This window comes from Crocodylus siamensis, chromosome 4 (assembly GCF_052110815.1).
Source record: "Crocodylus siamensis isolate JL-2025a chromosome 4, ASM5211081v1, whole genome shotgun sequence".
NCBI lineage: Eukaryota > Metazoa > Chordata > Crocodylia > Crocodylidae > Crocodylus > Crocodylus siamensis.
Window position 1 is genome coordinate 219,049,715 of NC_143398.1, and position 22,610 is coordinate 219,072,324.

Genomic DNA, 22,610 nt, shown 5'->3' on the forward strand with positions numbered 1-22,610 from the left:
TAACTAATTCAAGGTTGTTCATCTTTGGAGCGGCTGGGGAGCCATGTATTGCATGCCTCCCGTCCTTGTCGCATGGCCTTGAAGTTAAAAAAACCAAACCCAGAGAGAGACAAAAGATTTAAAATTGTGGAGCTTTTTGACTGAACATACACTGTTAAACCAGGCAACCAAATATATGTTGGGTCAACTGATTGCAGTTTTACATTTTTATCTGGACGTGTCCTCAGTTCCGTTTACTTCATGAGGTTTGTTAACTTTTTGATGTATTTGGAAAATAATATTTTTGTTTAGAGGATTAAGACCAGCATAATTTCTAGTGTCTAAAACTGAGTGTTGTCTTTCTGGTATCCCAAGATCCCCTACCCTGTTCTGATGTCTGAAAGCTCCAAGAAAGTATCCCATGGTGTTTGAGATTGCTTGCTCTGTTTCCTTTTAGCTTTTAAAGGTAGCAGGCAACTTTGTCCCTCACCTCCATTCTCTGCACAGGTAGAAGTAGGGAGTGGCTCTTCTTCCTTTGGTCCAGTTCTGAGCCATACTTCAGCTCTTGCTTAATGTGACTGGTGACCTTTGCTGTTGCTGTACTTGGAGAGTGTGTCCTTGCAATGGGAGAGGTTGAAGGATACTTTGAGAGAAAGGTGGACTAACTTCATCTGAGTCTACAGAACTACTCTTCTCTTTTTGGATGGGTGGGGAGAATCTGGGGATGGGGATAAAGGGCAATGGTTGGAAGAATAGTAATAAAATGAGACCCCGTTTTGATTCTCCTGCCTCTTCTTGAAGTAAATAAAGTGTAGTTTCTGTATTAAGTGAAGAGGCCCATATTGAAATATCTATTCAGGAGTTTCTGTGACCAAAGAGGCCAAGTGGGCTGATTCTAGCCTGCCGTCCCTGTGGAGAGCACTTGGGGAGGCTCTCTGTGAGTGTGCGTTACTGTAAATGGTTTCACAAATAAGACATCGTACTTGAAAGAGGTGGCAGTCTGGGTCTGGCTGCAGGGTGTGAGACTGCTCCCTGATAGATTCCTCATAATATTACATTTAATTTTGTTGTGTGAGTCTTAGCTCCTGGATCAATACTATAGTTTTGCAACAGTTTTTTGTTGTAACTATGGCTGATTGTGCCTGAAGAGAGAGAGAGTAAGGTTCTGAGAGTGGAAGAGGGTAGTCCTAGGGAGGACAAAAGGTGGGGAAGAGAGTAGTCCCAGGGAAGACAAGGTGGAGAGAAAAGAGCGCAATCTCAGGGAGGGCAGAAGGAACTTCAGTGGCAAAATATAGAGCATTTTCGAAACTGAGAAGCCTGCTGTGTTGGGAATGTGACATTCTGACCTCCCCTCCTCCCCCCCGAAAACCCAAGGTAGGGGTGCTATGGACTGCCAGAGAAAGCAGGAAGAAAAGACCCAGGGTCTCAAAGTCAGAGGCTTGCCCCTTGTGAAGCCATCCTAGAGCTGGTGTCCAGGGATCCTTCAGGAGGGGGAGACTGAACAAGATTGCTTCTTGGGGAGTCCTGAGGCAGTGTTTCCCCTAAAAGGAGCATGATCTGCGATGACGAAATGAATAAATCTTTGTGCCAATATGTTTGCAGACTGTTCCAAGCGTTGCCAAGAACGGTGCATCATCATTGAGCAAAAACAAAGAAGATGAAGATATAGCCAAAGGTAAATTGTTAATCACTGTCTTGGTCAGAAACACTTGTAAGTATATTCTGTACATGCTCTCACACGTTTTGTTGTTTAACTGTATAATTAAAAATGGTAAGAACTTAGTGGTAAAAGGAAGCCATATATACTGGTGGTGGTGATTGTTTCAGGCTTTGGATGGAGGTGGTGCTAAGAGGTATTACATTCTTTTGCAGCCACTGGTGTGGCATGGATGATTTCTACTGTTCTCCTTATACAGCTCTTGATCTAGTCTCTTCTGACCCCTTTGCTGTCTCTTTCATCTCATTTCACTGCTTAAAAAGTTTAGATTTTAAAACATACCCTCTCAGATTGAGTACAGTTACCTTCATTTGGATGTCACATTTAAGAATTTTTATACAGGATTTCTGATGATATCAGTAACACTATTAGTCTTGGCATGAAAGCTATCTTTAAACACTGGTCTGAAAACCAGAAAATAATAAATATTTTTATTAGTAAAATGTATGTACAGGCAGTGCAGTCCTCAGACTTACTATGCAATTGGTTCCTGAAAACCCCATTGTAAGTTGAAATGCTGTAACTCGGAACCAATGTTCCCATAAGAACAATGTTATAAAAAGGGTGATTGGTTCCTTTACGATGCTTAATACAGCTACATCTAGCTGGTAAGTCTGTTGTGGTGGAAGGGGAGGAAAGGGGCATGGTGGGGTGGGCAGATCAACACCCCCACAGTGAAGGAGGGATTGGCGCTGGGACAGGGTTTGGGGCAAGCACTGCACAGCTGGGGTGACGGGTGGGGGGGTGGGCAGGACAAAGGTGCAGCTTGTCTGGGGGGTTTGGCGTGTGCGGGGGGGCCTCCTACCACTGCATGCCTCTTGTCTGGGAGCTTCTGCTGCTGCTTCCGGGAGGGGACAGGTTCGGGGGGGGGGGGAGCAGTGCTTGCCTCCAGATCTGTGCAGGACTGCCAAGGCTGAGGCTGCACCATGCTGCGCTCCAGGCAGGTAGCAGGGGCTATGAGTGGGCTACGGTGAATTTTCAGGTGGCTGCACCCCATCCCCCATTCCGAGGGGACATGTCCTCCCCATACCTTCTGCTGATCACCCGGGTGGGGTGGGGAGTGGGGGTGTGGGACAAAGGCGCAGCTCATCCTGGGGGTATGGGTAGGGTGGTGCAGCTCCCGCTGCTGCGTGCCACTTGTCCGGAGGCAGTGCAGCAGCTCCGTCCTGCGCCCCCACACCCCGTCCCAGCTGGGCGAGCGCCAGCAAGTCATAGCCCCTGCTTCCAGCACTGCTCCACGCCCACCCAGAGCGCAGTGCGGTACAGCCCTAGCCACGCCTGCCCGGTAAAGATCTGGGGGCACACACCCCCTGTGCCCTTCCAGACGAGTGGTGGGAACAGTGGCAGGAGCTGTCGGACGAGCAGCTCCCGGACCAGCGTCAGGCAGCAGTGGGAGCTGCCCCCCAGATGCACTGTGCCTACATCCCATGCCCCCCTCACCCTGGCAGGGCAGTGCTTGCCCCAGCCTCGACCCAGCCTCAATCCCTCCTTTGCTGCGAGGGCTTTGATCTGCCCCTTCCCTCCCTCCCCTTCCAGACTTACCAGCTGGATGCAGCTGTATCAAGTATTGTAAAGCTGAAACCCATGTCAGAACCTCGAAACATGGTGTCAATTTATAAAGGTCGTAAGTGCAGTTTGTCATAAATTGAAAAGTTGTAAGTTGAGGACTGCCTGTAATTACTTGTTCATGCCTATATCTTGTCTTCTGTACTCTCAAACTGGAGGGAAGAGCAGAGTCCCTGAACTTTCATGGGACATCATAACATCTAAGAATAAGGAATTTTAAGTTCAAAGTAGAAGAACAGATGCATAGAACGTTATCCTATGACCCCAGCTGACTTCCTGCCTTTTGGGCAGGGGGCTGGACTCGATGATCTCCTGAGGTCCCTTCCAGCCCTGATGTCTATGAAATCTATAAAATCTATGACATTTGTATCTTACTTTTTTTCTCTCTTCAGAAACTAAAATCATTTGTGAATGAAGGATAAAATGTACAGACTTCTTTTTTTATTTTCCTAATTGTAGCTATTGAATTATCTTTGCAAGAACAGAAGCAGCAGCAAATGGAAACTAAATCTTTATACCCATCTGCAGAAATTCAACAGAACAATCAGAAAATCTCAAGGAAGGTGCGAGCTCTGTATGACTTCGAAGCTGTGGAGGACAATGAGCTCACCTTTAAAAGTGGAGAAATTATTATTGTTTTGGATGACAGGTACAGTATGTTCAGATAAGGTGCTTTTATTTTTAAAATGGGATGTTGGCTGTGGGTATCTAAATTCCTTTTTGTTAGTTAGCTGTCTACGGACTGTTGTCTTTCATCCATTCTTGACGCTGTCTACTTTTGTGCCATCCTTTAAAATTCAAAGTTTCCAATTAATTGCCAAATACTGGACTTTTTCCTAGCTTATTTTCTGTAGGTTCAGTCCTATTATACTGTGCATGGATCTCCCTTTGAAGTCACCAAGTATTCCATATGCAGAGGGTGTGCTCTGACAGCCTACCCATATTCAAATTTTGTTCCTTGCCTGGTTTAGATCTGATTATTTTGGGTCTGTAAGTTTTATGGGCATTCAGAGATTGTTTGTTTTTTGGTTTTTTTTTTAACCCTGCTGTAAAACGGAATGGGTAGGGACATGTGAGCAAAGTAAAGGTATGTAGGGTTTTATTGTGTGTCAGCTGCTCTGTGGCAGCTGTCAGTGTGCATGCTCTTACCGTCTGGTAAATGAAAGCCAAAGTAGAGTAGCTTAGTTTCCTTTCATTGTAGGCTTTAGGTCTGATCCTGCAAAGTGCCTCTGAGTTGTCAATTACTGTGGCCATATAAAGGTGTTCATTTGTAATGTTAAGCACTAAGCAGCGCTGCAGAGTGCTGCCCAGTGCGAGGAGCCGGTGGGGAACAGCTGGCAGCTGCTCCTCCCTTATCCTCCTGAATTACAGGAGGGGTCCCCCATGTCTTTTCCAGATTGAGATGACCCAGTCTTTGGAAGGAATAGGAGACTTTCCCTGCTATTTTACTTCTCCTGGCCTCCAGGAGTCAAGCAGTGGGGAAGTGCAGCACTTCTCCCAGGTGGATGGGTTATTTTTCTCCCAGAATTACCATTGTTATTCCAGAAAAAACCTGTATGAATACCTGTTCTTTTCTGGTTTCTACCGAGAGAAGTGTGATTCCCATGGTAGAAATGTAACACTGTATCTCGCCTGTGTCAGTGCTGGAGATGCTCTTCTCTTTACAGCAAAATATCTTACTCCAGTAATAGCACTTGGATAGTTTTGGGACTGGGATTGCTGATGAGGTTCTGCTGAAATAGTGTTAATCATAAAATCCAGCATTAATATTGCCTGTAGTTTGCTAATCTTAATAACTGAGTGATGGGATAAGAACCCTCTGCTATATAGAAATCTAGATGGGATTCTAACTTTATAAATACCAAGAGTGTTTTTTTTTTAACAGAACTTTGTTTTTAATTCCTCAGTGATACCAATTGGTGGAAAGGTGAAAATCATAGAGGAGTAGGACTTTTCCCATCTAATTTCGTAACCTCTAACTTAAATGTAGAACCCGAAACAGGTAAGTTATGTAGTAAAAAGAAGCACATTACTTCAGAGAGAGGGGCATGTATAGTCACCAGGAGCAATGTGATTTGCCCAGGGTTGTGTCCTAAGGCAGGAAAAAAACCAACAGAATGAAATCCTAATTCCACTGAAGTCAATGGAACTTCTACCGAGCTCTGTGGAGATTGGACTTTCATCCTTGACTTGTTCTGCTAAATCACCTTCATTTCTATAACAGAAAATTTCTTGTGAAAAACAAACCTATATCTGAATTAGGAACCTAATATCTAAAATGCTTTGATTATAGCTTGACAAGGTTATGTGGGTAGATGTGATATCTTTTATTAGACCAACTAAATAGTTGGAAAATTTTGTTTTTACAAACACCAACAGACTCTCCTTATGCCTGAAGAAGGGTGTTTATGCCCCAGATCTTGCAAAGAACATTTTTTTCCAGCTACTTAGTTGGTCTAATAAGGTTGTTTGGGTAGATGCAATATCTTTTGTCTGCCTTATGTTCTTAGACTAACACAGCTACAACCAGCAACACTAACGCATTGATTATAGCTTGAAAGCTGTTACGCGAATGTAACATGGATGTAGTTATAGTTTGGTCAGTTCTTGTTTTTGTTACTGATTTTTCTCTTTACACTTTTGATTGAGGTTAAACATTTTAAATTCCACAACAAACTGGTGTTGTGGAAATGATAAGTTTGTATCATAAGTTGGAATCGAAAAATAGAGTATTTCCCTTGCTTGGGCCCTTGGTAATAGTTTTTTACGTTGGTTCCTGGAACTCTGGACTTAATATCTTAATCTCAGACAGATCATTTTAAGTTTGTTTATATAATGCCTTATTCCCTCTTCAAATTCTGAGAGCATCACTTTGTAGAAAGTGTTCAGCTTTCCTAAATACTCCTTGACCTGAAAATTTGATAGCAAGCAGTATTTAAATACTGTGTCTGTATGTACCAAATGATTCTCAGCCAGGATGCCACTATTCAGTGTGCAAACATTGGTGCAGAATTCACAAGATAAACCCAGAGATTTTGAATAGGAGTCCATAGTGCCATAGGAGTAATGTTTGTATCTCTTGTAGTTTTTTTGACTTCTTTGCGACTGAAAGATTGCTTTATTATTGTGAAAGTAAGAGCTGGCATTTTCTGAGGGGTGCCTTGAGTGTAATGAGATTGAAAACCACTGGTATAAACTATGTAGTACTTTTTAGACTAGAACAACGTATTTTAGATTGAGATTGTAACAAAGCTGCAGAAAAGAAAGTGACACTTCTGTGTTCTTTTAGTGACTGTGGATAAAACGTCTGTTACTGAAGATACAACAGAAGAAATTAAGAAAACGGAACCTGAACCAGTTTATATAGATGAGGTATGCAGTCATTTTTAATGAATGGAAATCATGGGGTATATAAGATAAGTTTTATGCAAATACTCTTTCTGTACTGACTGAAAATGCATGATGGAGGGAAAAAAATTGTTTACTAACAAACAGCCTTCCTTTTTTCATTTGAAAATGAAGTACTCTATGGTATGCTTTAAGAATTATTTCTTATTTCCTCTCTGCTTTTCAGGATAAGATGGATAAAGCACTTCAGGTACTTCAGAGTATAGATCCTACAGATTCAAAGCCAGATTCTCCAGACCTTCTGGACTTGGAAGGTATTTTTGTGTAATATTAAATGAGCCAACTGTAATGTTTAATTCTGTTACTTGTAGCAAGGGTACCTTTATTTTCTTGTTTCGTTTCATTTGGTAGTTCTCTAACCTTTATGTGGAAAAACAAATCTGCATTTGTGTTGATAAAATGGTCAGAAATAGTTCACTTCATAGTAGGAGACTTGGGCTTGATTCTCAGTTTAATGCTATTCATATTTTGGAATACAACCTGTAATTGTAAAGTAAAACTCTTATATTGAGTGATGAGAAGCTTAAGCCTCTAGTTAGGTCATAGACTGCATTATTCTGGAAGACCCATTTGGCTTGAAAGTGCTACTTGCCCACGTCTTTCAGAGTTACTTTAAAGATACTTTCTTTTCTCAGGAGGAAGAAGAATGCCTTAGTTTTGATGTTTAAACATTTAGTTTTAGAAGTCAAGATTTTGAAAAAAGCAAAAGGTGATGTAACATCCTTTGCGTTAACCTAAAGGAGTTGGATACAATAGTTTAAATAGAATAATGCTGTCAGAACTGTTTTTGGCCAGTAGGAATTAAGGCCTCATTATAGCCATTCAGTTTTTTTCCTTGAGATGGTCACGGCTCTCCCAGGAGAAATGAGCATAAAGCTGTTCAGGCTTTTTCTCGCAGGATAAAAATGGGTGCTCCAGCAGAGAGAGAATTTGAGAATGACCAGGGTTGAATCACTCCTAGGATTGTTTTTTCTGGGAGAGCAAAGGTCTGTACATGCTGTAGCTTCTCTCAGAAGAGGATATGGTCCTCCAGCATCTCCCCACCCTGTGAGACTGTGGTGTTTGCTGGACTCTGCTGCTTCAGCAGGGAGCAGAACACACCCTGTTCACAGTCCCCACATTGTGCTGCAGGGAAATGCAGGCTGACCATGGCTAGTCTGGATCTGCCAGTCAGGGCTGCCCTATGCCCTGCTCCCATCTGACTAAGGAAGCCTGCAGAGCATGCTGGGATGTGCGCTCAGGTCCTCCCCTTGCTACACACTGTTAGCATTGCAAGCTCTTCATTCTTCAAGACCTTTCTGGGTAAGATTTTCTACCAAGAGAACAAACCTGGGAGAATTCTCCCAGATCATTTGAATGTGTGTACGCAGCCTGAATATACGTCTAACATACGTTTCTAGAATGAAGCAAGCTAGGATTAAGGAAGATCATGAGCATAAGAAACCTTTTCCACGGGACCTAGATCTGAAGTATGGAATGTCTGTAAGAGATGAGAATGATTGCAGGCCTTGCAGTTTACAGTACTAAATGCATAACTTAGGGCCTGGTTTTCGACAGGTGTTCCTTAGCAAGTTTGTATATGTGATTCTGGCTATGGACAGAACTAACTTTGGCCATTTACAAATATTCGTGTCTTCTGGTAATTTCTCCGAAATTCTTACTAGTAGAAAATTCAGCTGGGTGCTGGAGAGTACACAAGTTCCAGCCCCTGGCTGAAGAGCTATGTGGGCGAGCTTTCTAGCCAAGGGAGACTAGAGGGCTGCTCCCTAGGCCATCCTTGCCTTAAGGGGAGACTGCCACTTGAAAGGCTGTCCTCTACTGTACCTGGGAAGGGGGCAGGCTATCGGTAGGCACCCCCTGGGTTTTAAAGGGCTTCATGTGCAGCCAAGGTGGGCCACATACAGGACTATTTAAAACGTGAGGCATGGGGAAGTAGGGCCAGAGATGGCTTTTGCCAACCCTGTGTCCTAGCTTTCCAGCTTTTTAACTAGCTTTTAAACTCAGGTGGGTGGCATTTAAATCCCATGGGGCCATTAACTGAAGTGTGTATAGCTTTCTTGGCCACTGGGGTTTTGCAGCAGGGGAGGCATTTAAAGGCCAGAGGTTGGGAACTAAGCTTTTCAGTCTCTGGGAATCTCTTGTAGCCATGGCACATCTGTCTCCTGCCTCCCATATTCCTCCGGGTGGAGCCGAAGAGATGCCGGATGCAAAGACAATTTTCCCACAGCAGCAAGGCTGCCCAAACCCAGGCAGCTTTACAGTCACAGCATCTCTGATGCTTGTCCTTGTACACCTTTGGTTCCATCAGGGAGGCATAGGGGTGCAAGGATGGGATAGGGTGCACTTATGCTGTGGTGGCAAGACCCCTTTCCCCTGTGGAATTGGAGGACTGCAATGGGGGTGATCTTTTCTTGTAGTGGGAATGACTGCAGGGCTCCAAGAGGATTCCTGCCGCAGGAGAATGGCCCCCTACTGCTGGTCTTGGAGAGGGAGGAGAAGGAAAGCAAAAGACTCTGGGATACTGGGCATGTCTCTCTCCTGAAAGAAGCGTACAGGTGTTCAAGTTAGATCAGGAGGAAGTCTTCCTTATAAATAAGCTATCTAACTTCTTGCACAAGAGCTATATTTCTTTTGCAAGAAAGCCCTTGAATGGCTGTATGCTCTCCTTCTGGTGGTGAGAGAGGCTTTTTTCCTGACACAAATCTGTACGTAGCCTTTAACTGCTACAAAAGGGACGGTAGACTTGAATTTTGGAGTGTGTATCAACTGTTATGATATAACCTCTGGTACTGCAGTAATACAAGTGAGCTGGATTACTGTCAAAGTTACCATCAATGAGAGTGAAGTTAGTTGCAATGATTTTACCACAGTTGTGTTGCTACAGGAGCATGGAGACAAACTACATTGTAACTGCTTGTATAGGTATCAGATGATGTGACACAATCTTACATCTGTCTAGGTTTACCCCTTCTTTTTGTTGCTGTTTATTTTAATCCTATAGTAAATCAAGCTGTTTGTTCTCCCCCCTTCCTCCCCCCTCTCTTCCTTCCTGCATACTAAGAAGGAAAAAGATGCTGTATTTTTTTTAACAGAAATAGTTCAAATTATGGTGATGGGGAATGTATAATTAAACTAGATGCATTTTTGACACTGTCTTTAAACCTCTGCAAAATACAGAAGTACTCAATTATAATATACGCTTTAAATTCTAATTGTCCAATAGTTTTAACATTTTTTGTCTTCACAGATGTCTGTCAACAGATGGGTCCTATGATAGATGAAAAGCTAGAGGAGATAGATAGGTGAGGCATAATCTCTTACTGGTATTTGCAATCAAGGATAAAACATTGCTATATATATTCTACCTGTGTCTTATTTTTTTGAATTGGGTGTGTGATTATAACATTTTTTTTATACTTCTCTTTTACCTAAGCAAAGATCTTTCAGAATGAAAATTTGACAAGAACTTGTTTTACTCTTCTTTTTATTTAGGGTTTTTAAAATTTTATTTCAGTAGGGCCTGGAAGCCTCAGCCAAGAACAGGGCCCCTTTATGTACCAGTATGTAGTAAGAACTAATTTTTGCCTTAAACAAGTTCCTGACTAAATATGCCAGGCTGTACAGTAGCTCTTATTCTCCAAGAAGCCATCAGTGATGTCCAGAATTGTTTGATCCTGATGTTTTTCAGTCAGCTGAAGACCTGTAAGTGATATGGGAACATAGTTAAAATATGGCAGTTTCTACCTGACTTAGGATTTGATGATGAATAAGGAAAAGGCAGCAAAAAAAGACAGATCAGGGGATGCTTTTTTTTTAGGTTTAGTGAACAATCCTTAACCTCTTCTTTGACTTGCTTCCTTCGGTTACAGTAGTCTGACCAATGGAATGAGTACTGGAAATGTTGGAAATACAAGTCGAGTGTTTCTTTTTTTTTCATTTTTCTTACCTAGTTAAGACTGTATTTAAAAAAAAAAAAAAAACTTATTTAATGTTAACTACTGTTTAAATAAAGAAGTATTTAAAAAAAAAATTGTATTTAATCAGGAAACATTCAGAATTCTCTGAGTTGAATGTGAAAGTACTAGAAGCCTTGGAACTCTATAACAAGCTGATGAATGAAGCACCTTTGTATTCAGCCTATTCAAAACTCCATTCTCAAGCACAATATCCACCTACATCAGCTGGTGTTCCAGTGCAGGTCAGTGCCCCTTTTTTGAATATTTTTCCAATATTCATTTTTCTTTTAAAAAGTTGATATGGAAGTATAAAGAGCAAGCTTTATCATGCGCTTTAAAAACAGTCTGACACTTCCATTCAATCCTTTATAGCAGGAGTGTCATTCAGCCCTCCTTGAAGGTCAGATCTGGACAAGGGGGCTTTTCACAGGACTGATCTGGATGTGGTGGCAGTAGTGGGGCAAGCAGCAGTGGAATCGGGGTTAAGCCAGCCATCACTCACCTCCAACTGCCAACATGCATCCCCAGCAGGTCTTCAGATGTTAGATTTTGGTGGTGGGCCCTGCCCATGTTCCTACTGCCCCAAATTCCCAACTCCTCCGGGAGTCCTGCATGTTGGATTTGCCCTGCAGGCTGTACATTTCAAACCCAGAGTTTTTTTAGCTTTTAGAATAAAATATCCTAAATGTGTTAGAATGAAATGAGTATCTTCCATAATTACATTCCAGGACTAAAGTGCAATTGTTAATCTTTGTTGTGCATTTAATAGGAAGATATTACATTTAGAAGGTTGAAAGCTTCACTGCCACAGTTAACTAGTTTTCCAGTAGACATCACTCAGAAAAAATTGTACTTTTAGAATCACACGTTTCAAAGGTTAAAAGCGTAGATTTACTATGAGTTGTATGTTCTCCTTCAGTTCTAAAACAGAACATTACTTTTATCTGTTTTCAGAGGCATGATTGAACTTTCTAATATTGTATGTGAATCAATAGGGCAATGCACTTTTTCTAAGCGTAATGAGAAATCTGAAGCAGGATTACAATCTTTCTACACAAATAGGCATTAGGCATTAGTGGGTTAAATTAACAAGTGAATTGGAATGAGCTGTTATGTGCCAAACATTCATTTATGAAAGCAAGAAAAGGAGAAAAGGCAGGCACTGTTTTCAAGGAAACACTTGGGAGGCAAAGTAGAATGAGTATTTTAGGTAGTTTTTCCTGAATGTTAATTGTTCAGTGTAGAAAGAATAGTTACCATAGCAACTGCCACATCAAAGAAGATGCACTTAACTATTATGCCATGCCTTGAACTATTGGAAATGAAAGCTTCATTATATTTGGGGGTGGAAGAATTCTGAGCACAAAGCCAACAGTAGTTTAATATTGCTATTCTTTTCTGAGATACTGTTCCTTTCTGCTGTGAAAACAAGTAAAATAGTGATAAGCACCATTGTTTTCTGCAGAAATGTATGTTTCATGCATAGACTTCATTCCAAGGAGAATATGATGTGTACCATATGAATATGATGTTTACCTTTATGTATTTGTTACATTGCCTTACTCTAGATTTGTCTTGAATAGTGATGTATTAAAGGAAAACCAATCCTTTGTGTGGAATACATACCTTTTCCTATGCAGTGACTATACACTAAATATCATTAAGATGGATGTGGTCACTTGCCAAACATTTAAGGAATTGTTACTTGTTTTTCTCTTATGTCAGATATAAGAGATGTAAAATTTTCCTGCCACATTCTTACATGACAGTAAGTTAGGATTGTGAGTTTTTGCATATCCAGCTGCATTCATTTTTTTTTCCTCATGTTGTATGTTTGGTAAATTTGGTTCTTTCTTTCTTGTGATGCACTAAATTGCAAATATCTCTTAGGATGCATGTCCCAGGGAGATATAGTATAAATAAATATAGGGAGTGGGAGGATGGAGCAGCAACTTTTTTCAAGCTTTTATATCTAAATTGTATGATGTGAAATTGCTAAATGCAGGACAGGGTAAAAATAGAGCAAGAAGGCTGCCAAGAAAGGCAGAGATGACAGATCAGGGCTGTCAGGTATATGGCCTGCACCCTGTCGAGCCCACCGGACTACCTGTATGGCTGGGGGTAGTAGCCTGCTGCAGAACTTGGGGCCCTTGGGCCCCAGTGAACATGGTGATCAGCAGCAGGAAGGGGGGTGAAAGCTGATGCAGCTCCGGTTGTCCTCCAGCCACTTTGGACGTCTGCAGTGCTGCAACCCTACCTTCCTGGCTGCCAGACCCTGCTGTGTGCCTCGTGTGGAGCTTGAGCCACAACGGAGGCACAGGGCATACAGCAATTCTGGCTCTGGCCCCAGCACTAGCACAGGGCATCCCTAGAACCTCTGCTCTGTGCTCTAGGTCAGAGATAATCCTGCTGCTTCAGAAACTGCCACTGCCACCGCTTCCTTCTGCCTCACGCTAGATCTAGCCCACAAGAAGCCCTATGGTCCAGGGCACAATGTGAGTTTGATACCCCTGATATAGGTTATATGTGTAACACTTGAAGGAGCAATCTACCATATTGTAGCTGTACTGTCTCCAAGAGAATGTCAGCTTGATCTTTCCCTAACAAAATCACTGATATGAGTAGTGAGGATTTTTCTGTTTAAATACTGTACTTCCTTAATAGGAAGAAAAGCCACATGCCTTAGTTTGTCACTTATTTAATTTTAAATTGAAAATGTTGCAGGCTTTACTGTCACACTTGTAGCATGTAGAGCTATATGGAGGAAGTCTGAGCATTTATTTATTTGACATATTTATATTGTGCGTTTTATTATTAATCAGTTCAGAAGTGGTATGTATTCTATTTTATTTATAGCCCTATCCACTACAGCCACCTGCTGGGAACTACATGATTCAGGGTGTTCACCAAGTCGCACTTCCCCAAGGTTACAGTCTAGGACCCGATCAGATGGGCCAACTAAGGTCTCTGCCTCAGAATATAAACACTTCTGGAGCAACTCAGGCTGCTCAGACTGCATATATAAGGTAATGCTTTAGCAAGATGCTTTAATCTAAAGATTAGTTTTCCCCAGTATATAGGTATGACTTTGTGTCTGGTGAGGCAAAGAGCGGGGAAGGAGAAGATTGGAATGAATATGAAAATACTGCTTTTTATTACTTTGGAAACATGCAAATCCTTTGTGCGCCAATGTGATCATTATTATAGCAAATTTATTTATTAGTTAAATTTTCTATGTATCTTGCTCCGATGAGATCTTTTTTTGTTTCTCTTTTTTTTTTCCTCTTGTAGTGCTGGACCAGATTCTGTGTCAAACCCGGCGTATATGAACCAGAACTCTGGCATTCAGTCAGCTACCAGTCAAGCTGCTTACACCCAGCAGATGGGAATGTCGGTGGATATGTCAGCTTATCAGAACACTACGTCTAGTTTGCCTCAAGGAACAGGCTACCCTATGGCAGTTTCCGCTCCTTCAGTTCTGCCGCCACAAACAAATTACCATCAACAGCCCCTCCTTTGAAAACAAACTAGGCTCATGTTTCTGAAAGAGTTTCTAAATGTTGCTGAACTTAATAATTTATGACTGCCTGTCATTGATCTCAAAGTATATTTTCAACAACCCAACTTGCGTTATTATGCAAAGTAAAAACCTACTTTGTTTGACTGTTTTTTGTTCAGAATCTCCCTAGACATGATTTGAGCTAGATTAACTAACTACTTAAGTTTATGATTTCAAACCCAAAGTGAATATCAATCAATTAAAACAGTCCCTTCAATCTCTTGAAGCATCACTTTCAAATCTAAAATTAAGTAATAGATTGTCCAAAAGAGAATTGATCCTTTTTTCAGTATGTTTCTGAAAAATTGAGTCTGTTTTAAAATCTAGTTCTTTGTTGCTTTGTCTGTAACCTTTTTGCATTTTTTCCATCTCATTGACTTAGGGAAACCTTCATTTAAATGGTGTTTTTTGATTTACATGCATTGTAGTCTTGTTTGCACCATTGTCAGCTGTACTGTGTGGATTGTATTACATACTCAGAACAATTGCATGGTAAAGCAAATGTGAACTCGGAGATGAAATTGTTTTGAAGTCATGGCATTGAGGACCATGTAAATACAGAAATGAAAAATGTTAAGATTTTCTTTTATGTTATAGCCAGACTGGATTTGGAGCTCTAGATGTGTCTTCTTTCCTCCACCAGGTGTTGTGTTGGTACAGAGCTGTTTCATTACTTCTCTATAGGAGTTTTATACTTTAAACATCAGATGTTTCAGAAGGGCAGGCAGGGGCAGCTGTAGACCACTCTGTGGTTGCAAGTTACTTAGCCAGGAAACTGTGATATCTCTCTTTTATGGTGGTTTAGGAATGGGTAAGGAAGTATCTGCTGCATTCCCGTTTATACAAAATAGGCACCAAAATGCTTGTATTGAGGGACTATGAAGGTCTGCTTTGTTTTCCTCTCAGGTATTGGTGAGGTGGAGAAGACCCCCCAGGAGCAGAATTGTCTTTACAGACCAGGGAACTCTTGCTACCTTTGATTCCCCTCCTAACCCCAGCTGCCAGTCACTTGTCTGGAATAAATATTAATTTAGTAATGGAAAAATTCTTACACCACTTGAAAACATTGGTTTAGACCACTGTGTTAAAACAGAGGATGTGTTCTGGGTGGTGGAATTATATTTTTCTTTATGCATAAAGAATGGGTACATGTTGAAATGAAAAGGAACTGCTTTGTACTTGTGGAACTATAGCATTCAGTAGATAAAAAATCTGAAGACATTTTCCTGCACTTTTTAATGGGTAGCTTTTGTAAAGGGTAGAAGAACTAGAAGAGTTGGATATTTTTTCACGAATACAGGACTTCTTTCCTTTTATTGTTTTTACTTTGGAAATCTGAACATCACTCTCTTCCCACCTACTTAATCAGCTCAATAATGTAATCATATTTATAAATATTTTAACTTTATGAATGGCTTGTCTTTAGACTGAGGAAAATAATGGACGAAAACACTTGGATAAAACCATTCGATTAAATGCATGGAACTGTTGAAAGCATTTCTGCATATGAATGTTATGGTGTATAATTTTTCTATCAAATGAAAACTATTACACTGTAGATCCTACTAGTGTTCTCCAAAAATAAAATGTATGCTCAATTCAGCGCCACCTCCATTTCTTGTAGTGTTACTAAATTGATTCAGCAGTATGATTTTGTTCAATTGCAGCTTCATATTAGAACAAAGTGTTTGGTAATTGTTCTTTGAATGGTACAAATTCCAAGTGTGCGTAACTTTTGCAAATTTTTTGGCATTTTAATTTTCACTTAAAGCTGTTTAATAAAAACTACTCTAGTTGGCATCACAACTGTGTTTTGATAACACATTCCTTGATTCCTTTTTAAAAATTAGCACAAATTCTTTCAAATGCTGATTTTTATTTATTTTTTGAAGGATTTCGTACCATTTGGAAATTCTTTATGCAAGGACTTGTTATAGTCAAAAATATATTGAATCAAATTTAACCCTACTACCAGTTATGTAGAATCAATCACATTTGTCAGTAAAATATACAGGTAAGTTTTTGTTTGATTTATAGTCTCTGATCCATCCTAAATATTGCCCAGTATCTTAAATTGGGATGACAAGCATTGTCACTGGATTAATGTTTGATTCAAATTTAGTTCTTAATATAAATAGTGTATATACTCATTTGTCTGAGGCTTTATATACACATTATGACATATACATTCACTCTATAAATAAACCTGAAATTTTATATTGCAGGATTTGGCATCCTGTCATTTCTTGTAATCCTAATTCTTCGATGCATTTATGCAATTTGTAGATAGTGTAAAATAATATTTTGATTGTTGTCATTAAAATGGTGTATTTAGAGGGTTTGATGTTATTGGGATCACTTTCTCTTCATACTTCAAAACATTATCATATTTATTTTTAAGGCCTGATTGTAACTAAATATACTGCCAAAGGAACTATCTAACTTCGGATTTCTACATTAGGTTTATACCTACTGTTTTATACCGGGGTAAATAATAGAGAACGTCTGCTTTTTCAAATAAATTCTTGATGTTTAAAATAGAAAAACTATTCAACTTTATAATGAGAATTTTATTGTAATATTTGTTTTATTGATGTTGAAGATATGAATACAGGATAAGCTTTCTTCTAGTATGAGTTTTGGAAACCTAAGAAAAAACCCTGGAATAAGAAATGTCACTTTCAATTGACTGTTATGCACGGACTTGCTTTATGAATGACTATTTCCAAGAGCCTGCATTGACAAACATCTTGTCTGTTTTTTAAATTATGGAAATTAAAAAATAAAATCAGTAATGTAATTGTTAAAGTTTTAAAAAACATGTTTTTGTTTATTTCGTTAGGATTATATTTTCATATTCATAGTAACCTCTGGACTATTGTAATTCAGTGAAAAGTTCTCTTTTCAGCAAAAAGTGATGGATATGATTTCAGCTCCATTCTTTGTTGGAACTGTGCTTTCCTCTAAGAGCATTCTTCCTGTCTTATAGCTATGCATCTATACTAAAACGTACAACTCAACAATGAAACACAAGCAGGATTGGTTCCTATATATCTAGCGAGTAAAACTGAGTCTCTTATTTCCACATTTAATAGATGAATTGTACATGAAACAACACTACATTAAAATATTTTTACAAGATGAATATAGGAAGGGAAGAAAAGATAAATATAGGCACAGTCTCAGTGGGTATAAACTGCCATAGTTGCATTCACTTCAATGGAACTATGACATCTTTGCCAGCTAGTGATCTGTTCCCATGGCACGGCAGGTCTGAATGTGTTCTCTGATCTCACATTACAGATTAAGCTCTCACTGCTTCTATTTTGTCTCACTTTAAATTGAAGGGCAGACATGTTTATCAAAGGTAAAATATACTGGATAAGAGGGTGACTGCAGTCAGTGGATAATAATGTTTTTTTTTAATTTGCAGTACTAAAAATAGGGGATTTCATCCATTGGAGTAACCATATGTTTGCACTGCCTTGTGTGAATAAAAGGAATTTGTTTTAATCTCTGCTAGTAGAGAGTTTTCTGTTTTTAAAATTACTTACCAGAATGATGTAACTTGTGCCTCTTTGATTCACTCTATTGGTTTTTTGTAAGCACATATAGCATAGCTATACATTGACAAAAATGTATAGCTGTGGATAGAGAGAGCTCTGTCTACAAAATGGATGTTAATCCATGTTAGGATGAGGAGAATAACCAACAGTCTTATTTACAAAGGATGTTAGTTTTTCATATATTGATAGGTCTGCTATACATACATTTTTAAAATGTACAACCTGAAAAGATCTGAGTATCTTACTGTAACTAATGGAACACTACTTAGAGCACTTCTGGTAACCATCTAACCAAAAGAAGATTGTTAGCGGAGACAAGAAGGGGAAAAGCCCTTGTCATACATTTTAAAAAGTGAAGTCACGGATCCAAAACACCTGAAATCAGTTCCTGTGATTCATTCTTATACTGTCATTGTTTTGCATTATTTATGCTGAGTCACTTCAACTTTTATGGAATGTGTGACTAGTTTTAGACCCATATTTAAGTCTTGTAAAAGCCAGCATTTTCCAAACCTAATAGGAAAAGAAGAGTTTTCATTTCGGAGAAAATCAAGCTTTCAAACTATGTATTCTTGGTGAGATGACTAAAACCGGTGGAAGTGAATCATAGAGAAGTAGGGCTGGAAGGGACAAGGTCATCTAGTCCAGCCCCCTGCGTGCGGCTGGAAAGGTTGTCTTGCTTTATACAGGGATTGAACCTACAACCTTGGTGGTGTTAGGGCTGTACTCTAAATAAGTGAGCTAATTGGTTATAAAGTAATAAAATTTGTACAACTCTTTACTGTCTTCATTTCCTGGACAACACATCAGTTGCATCACTGCGGGGGTGCAACAGGGGCAGTGGCTCCAGGTGCTACCTTTGAGGAGTGGGGACAGGGGTGCAAAGATGGCTGCTGCCCAGGGTGCAGAGCTGCCCTGTTCTGCCTATGAATAGACATGGGTGGGAAGTCAGACAGCCAGAATCATATTAAGATTTAATTTAAAGAATCATTTTGTATTTAGACTAATTAAAAAAAAATAAACACTTAAGTTTTAGACTTTGGGATTAATGCTATTCAGTTCTTGTGCATGTTTCTTTGATCCAGGAGTCAGGCTGCCTAATTTTTTAATTCAAGGAATTCCAGTATCTACCACTTGTGAGCATAATGGATAAAACTGATATGACAATACTTGTTTTTACCAGATATCTGTAGGGTATAAGTTTTTTTGGCAAAAATTGGGAAACATTACAAGACTGGATGAAAGGTGGCAGGGTTATGAGTTAAATTTGTAAATATAATTGAAACTGTCACTTACATTTCTCAGAAATATATTTCCAGATATACATTGAAGTAAACAGACTGTTCTAACTTATCTGAGCTTAATTTGCACAAAGTGAACTATTCCAACCAGGAGATATTACAACACCTTCAGCTGTCTTGTGAAATATGAATTTTCATTTCCTTCTAGGAGAAATTTTACAATCTTTGCATGTTCCTATGCCTGAGGAAGGGTGAATGTGCTGGAAAGCTTGCAAATAAAGATTTTTTTTTTTTTTTTTTTTTTGCAAATACAGTTGGTCTAATAAAAGAGATCACCTCTGCCATGAGTTCTGCTTCCAGATCTACAACACTTGTTTTTCTCTCCTTTCTCCCTGTCAGTTCTGATAAGAATATACAGCCAATAATGGCTTAGTGGGAGAAACCCATGCTTTTCAGCAGCATTACTATATGTGTAAATAATTGGTCTAGAAGCAAATAAGCTTGCATATATGGCTTCTTTTTTCACTTCTGTGGGAGGTGTTAATGTTCTTAAGCACAGGAGTGGGAAGCAGGGAACCCAGGTCCTATTTTCAAGCCTTCCCTGGAATTCCTATGTAACTTTGAACAAACCGCTCAATCTCCATTTTGATTTTATTCCTCTGAAAATTAGAAATCATATTGCCATATCTCCATATGTTTTAAGCTAATGTTCTTCCATAGATGCATTGGAAGTGCTATGTACTATTACAGCCGAGCGTGTTTCAATGAGTTAGATTTTTGTTTCAAATCAGTTTCAGGTTCAGTGGGCTAACAGACTGACAGTCTGGAGGCTCTGCATCCATACCTTAACCTGTCAAAGCCTGAAATCAGAGTGTGGTGTAGTTAAGATTCAAATATTCATGCAAGAAAATGCTTTCAGATTCATCATGATTTTTTAAAAATATTTTTTATAAGAAAGCACATTTCTATCAGTTATATGAATAAATGGTGGTATGTCAAAATTAGGTGCAAATGAAGGTATCTACCTACATTTAGTTTGACATTCTTAAGTTGGATAAACCATCTGAAATGTGTTCTAAAGGTGCACAATGCAAGCTGATCGATCGTTCTAATATTATAAAAGCCTAAGTCTGTCTGTCAGTCTGTAACACTTTATTTGCACTGACTGGCTGACAGAAACAGCCAATCGGAGTGCTCCGGGCATAGGGGAGCGCTGCCATGATTTGGAAGCCGCGTCGAGGACCGGACGTGGTGGGGGAGCTGGAGTTGCCTGCAAGAGGCAGAACAGGGGCAGTATGGGGTGTTAGGTGGCAGCACTCCATCCCAGCTCCCTCCCTTCTGCCCCCTGTCATTCTTGACGGGCAATTGGCCAGTATTATATAAGGATAAAGCATCGACTATTTGGTTACACTTGCTTTTAATTTGTAATTAGTTACAAGTAAATCTATCATCTACTCTGTAGCTTGGAGATGCATTCATACTATTTTCCCCCCATCTGTCTTTCCACTGCATATGCTATTCATGCTATACTCTTGGCTATAGGCCTTAACACTTCAGTCTGATAAAGTTTGTTAAAGCAGTGGTGCTCAACCTCTCGACCAAATCTGGCCCACAGGGGCCATGTCATTAAGGGCTCCAGGGGGCCCCATGAGACTAGAAATTTAGCAACAGGAGGAGGCTGGCAGTGTTAATTGCTGTAGCTTCCAGAACCATTGCAATTAACACTACTCCCATGCCACCAGGGACCAGATGACATAGCCCCATGTGTGGGTATTGCTCTGTGGCCATATCCAGGACACTGGCACCAGCCCTAAGCCATTCATCTGGTCCTTGGAGCCAGAAGATCGGGCGCCATTGTTAGAATCTTAGTATCTCTGTTCATCTCTGTTCTTTCTTTACATTCAGATGACATGAATCTTATTTAAGTTTATGCTTCACAGACATAACTGTTACAGGTGAAGACAAAACTGCTCTGTATAAAGTGAAAAGGACTGACCCCCTCCCCCAGTGCCAAATTGAAAAGAAAATCTTAAATTAGAAGTGGCTCTGGGAGTTTGCATGCAGACACTGGATTGGTTAGGGCATGTAAATAAGACTAAAAGTCAGTGTTCAGTAGAGAATGATGAATGGGAAGGAGTTACCCTAATAATGATTTACAGAGTTGTTGACAGTTAGGAATTCACGGTGGATTAAGTCCCAGTGATTGGAATTTGAGTGTTAAAATGATCATGCAGACTGAGGCTATTTGAAATACGATTCATTCCATTAAAGCATCCAGGGATTAACTTGAACCAGAAGATAGAATGATTTAGTAATGTCATCAGAAATTCAATTGCCAATAGTAGCCCTAGCATATTGCCCTATTCATGTGCCTTGCAGCCTACCTGTAATTACTGAAAATTATGGTTTTTTAACGTTGCTACGTTATGTAGGTTCAATATGAACATTTCCTTTGTGCCCAATCTATTTGTGGTCACATCATCTGCTACTCACTCCCCCTTACTAACATCTCCAGCTGCTCATACTCCTGGCTCCAAAAATCAGAGACAATCATTTATCCTACTAATTTTGAGCTTGCTACCCAGTCTCACAGCTAGCACAGCTACATTTAAGAGGCTTGCTTTGTAGTCAATTACCAGCATGCCTTCAAACAAAATGTTCCATTTTGGTTCTCATATACCAAGCTGCATGTTCTCCATAAACTCGGATTACACAATATAGCATATTGCTTTTACTGCCTTGCAAAAGTGACCTTGAAAGCTGCGAGGTCATTGCAGTTCTATGGAGGGGCAGGCAAACTGGCCTGAGGCAGCAAAATGTTTGGGGACTCTCAGCAACTGGAAAAAAAATGACAGGTAGAATTTTTATGCAGTTGTCATTAATGCAACAAAAGCGTTTACAGAATGATTTGAGGTGCAGCAGGTAGCTTCAGAGCCCAGCGTCTTCACGAAGATGTCTGCTACTACTGTGCACTAGTTTCCATCCAAACCACCCAGATCCTCACTTTCTGTTACATGTGTGCCCTTCACAGCCCACACACAACTTTACAGATGTGCAATCAGGTCAGAGAGGTGCAATATCATCTAGTGTACGCAGGATCCAGCTGTGCTTCATTAGTGCTATTGTTGAATGTCTTGATGCTTTTTTTTGCCAGTTGCAGCAATTCTGGGGCCCTTGCTGGTCACCTTCTTGTCTGGAGTAAGAATCGGGATGCTGGTCCGATGCCCCTTACCAGGCGGTGTTTCTTTCCCCAGGGTAGAGGGGCAACACACACCACACAGCCACTTAGGTTTGTGGCAGCCTCCGGCCCAGCCCAGAACCAGCTGTCTTGCACCTCACCATCATGGCATGATTTGCACACAAGTGTTTTTCCTTCCGTAGCCCCCTTTTTGTGTGGAAAAAGTGTATGCCAAAACTTCTCTCTGAACACAGCCTCCTGGAAACGGTGGCTTGGCTAGTCTCCTTCTTGCGCTATTCTGCAACACACGGGAATTGCAGAAAGGGTCCAATGGCCTAGATTAAAAAAAAAAAAAAAAAAAGTGCTTTAAACAACACAGTGCCCTTCATGACTCAGAGAGAGGTTATCGCACAGCAGCCTTAACTCTTTCTGGGGAAAAT

General features: G+C 40.2%; 1 protein-coding gene across 2 annotated transcripts in view; it reads left to right on the forward strand.

Moving 5' to 3' along the window:
• STAM2 (signal transducing adaptor molecule 2) overlaps positions 1-15,985 on the forward strand; it is a 42,173-nt gene extending 26,188 nt beyond the window's left edge. Inside the window, exons 6-14 of one of the 2 annotated variants that reach the window (XM_090045716.1) lie at positions 1,582-1,654; positions 3,722-3,911; positions 5,170-5,264; positions 6,552-6,634; positions 6,837-6,924; positions 9,918-9,972; positions 10,715-10,868; positions 13,483-13,652; positions 13,918-15,985. In XM_090045716.1, coding sequence (XP_089901842.1) covers positions 1,582-1,654; positions 3,722-3,911; positions 5,170-5,264; positions 6,552-6,634; positions 6,837-6,924; positions 9,918-9,972; positions 10,715-10,868; positions 13,483-13,652; positions 13,918-14,146 — 1,137 coding nt within the window. In that variant the 3' untranslated portion in view covers positions 14,147-15,985. The remainder of the gene's footprint in view (positions 1-1,581; positions 1,655-3,721; positions 3,912-5,169; positions 5,265-6,551; positions 6,635-6,836; positions 6,925-9,917; positions 9,973-10,714; positions 10,869-13,482; positions 13,653-13,917) is intronic. The other variant, XM_090045717.1, reaches the window with a different exon arrangement.
• The last annotated feature ends 6,625 nt before the right edge of the window (positions 15,986-22,610 follow it).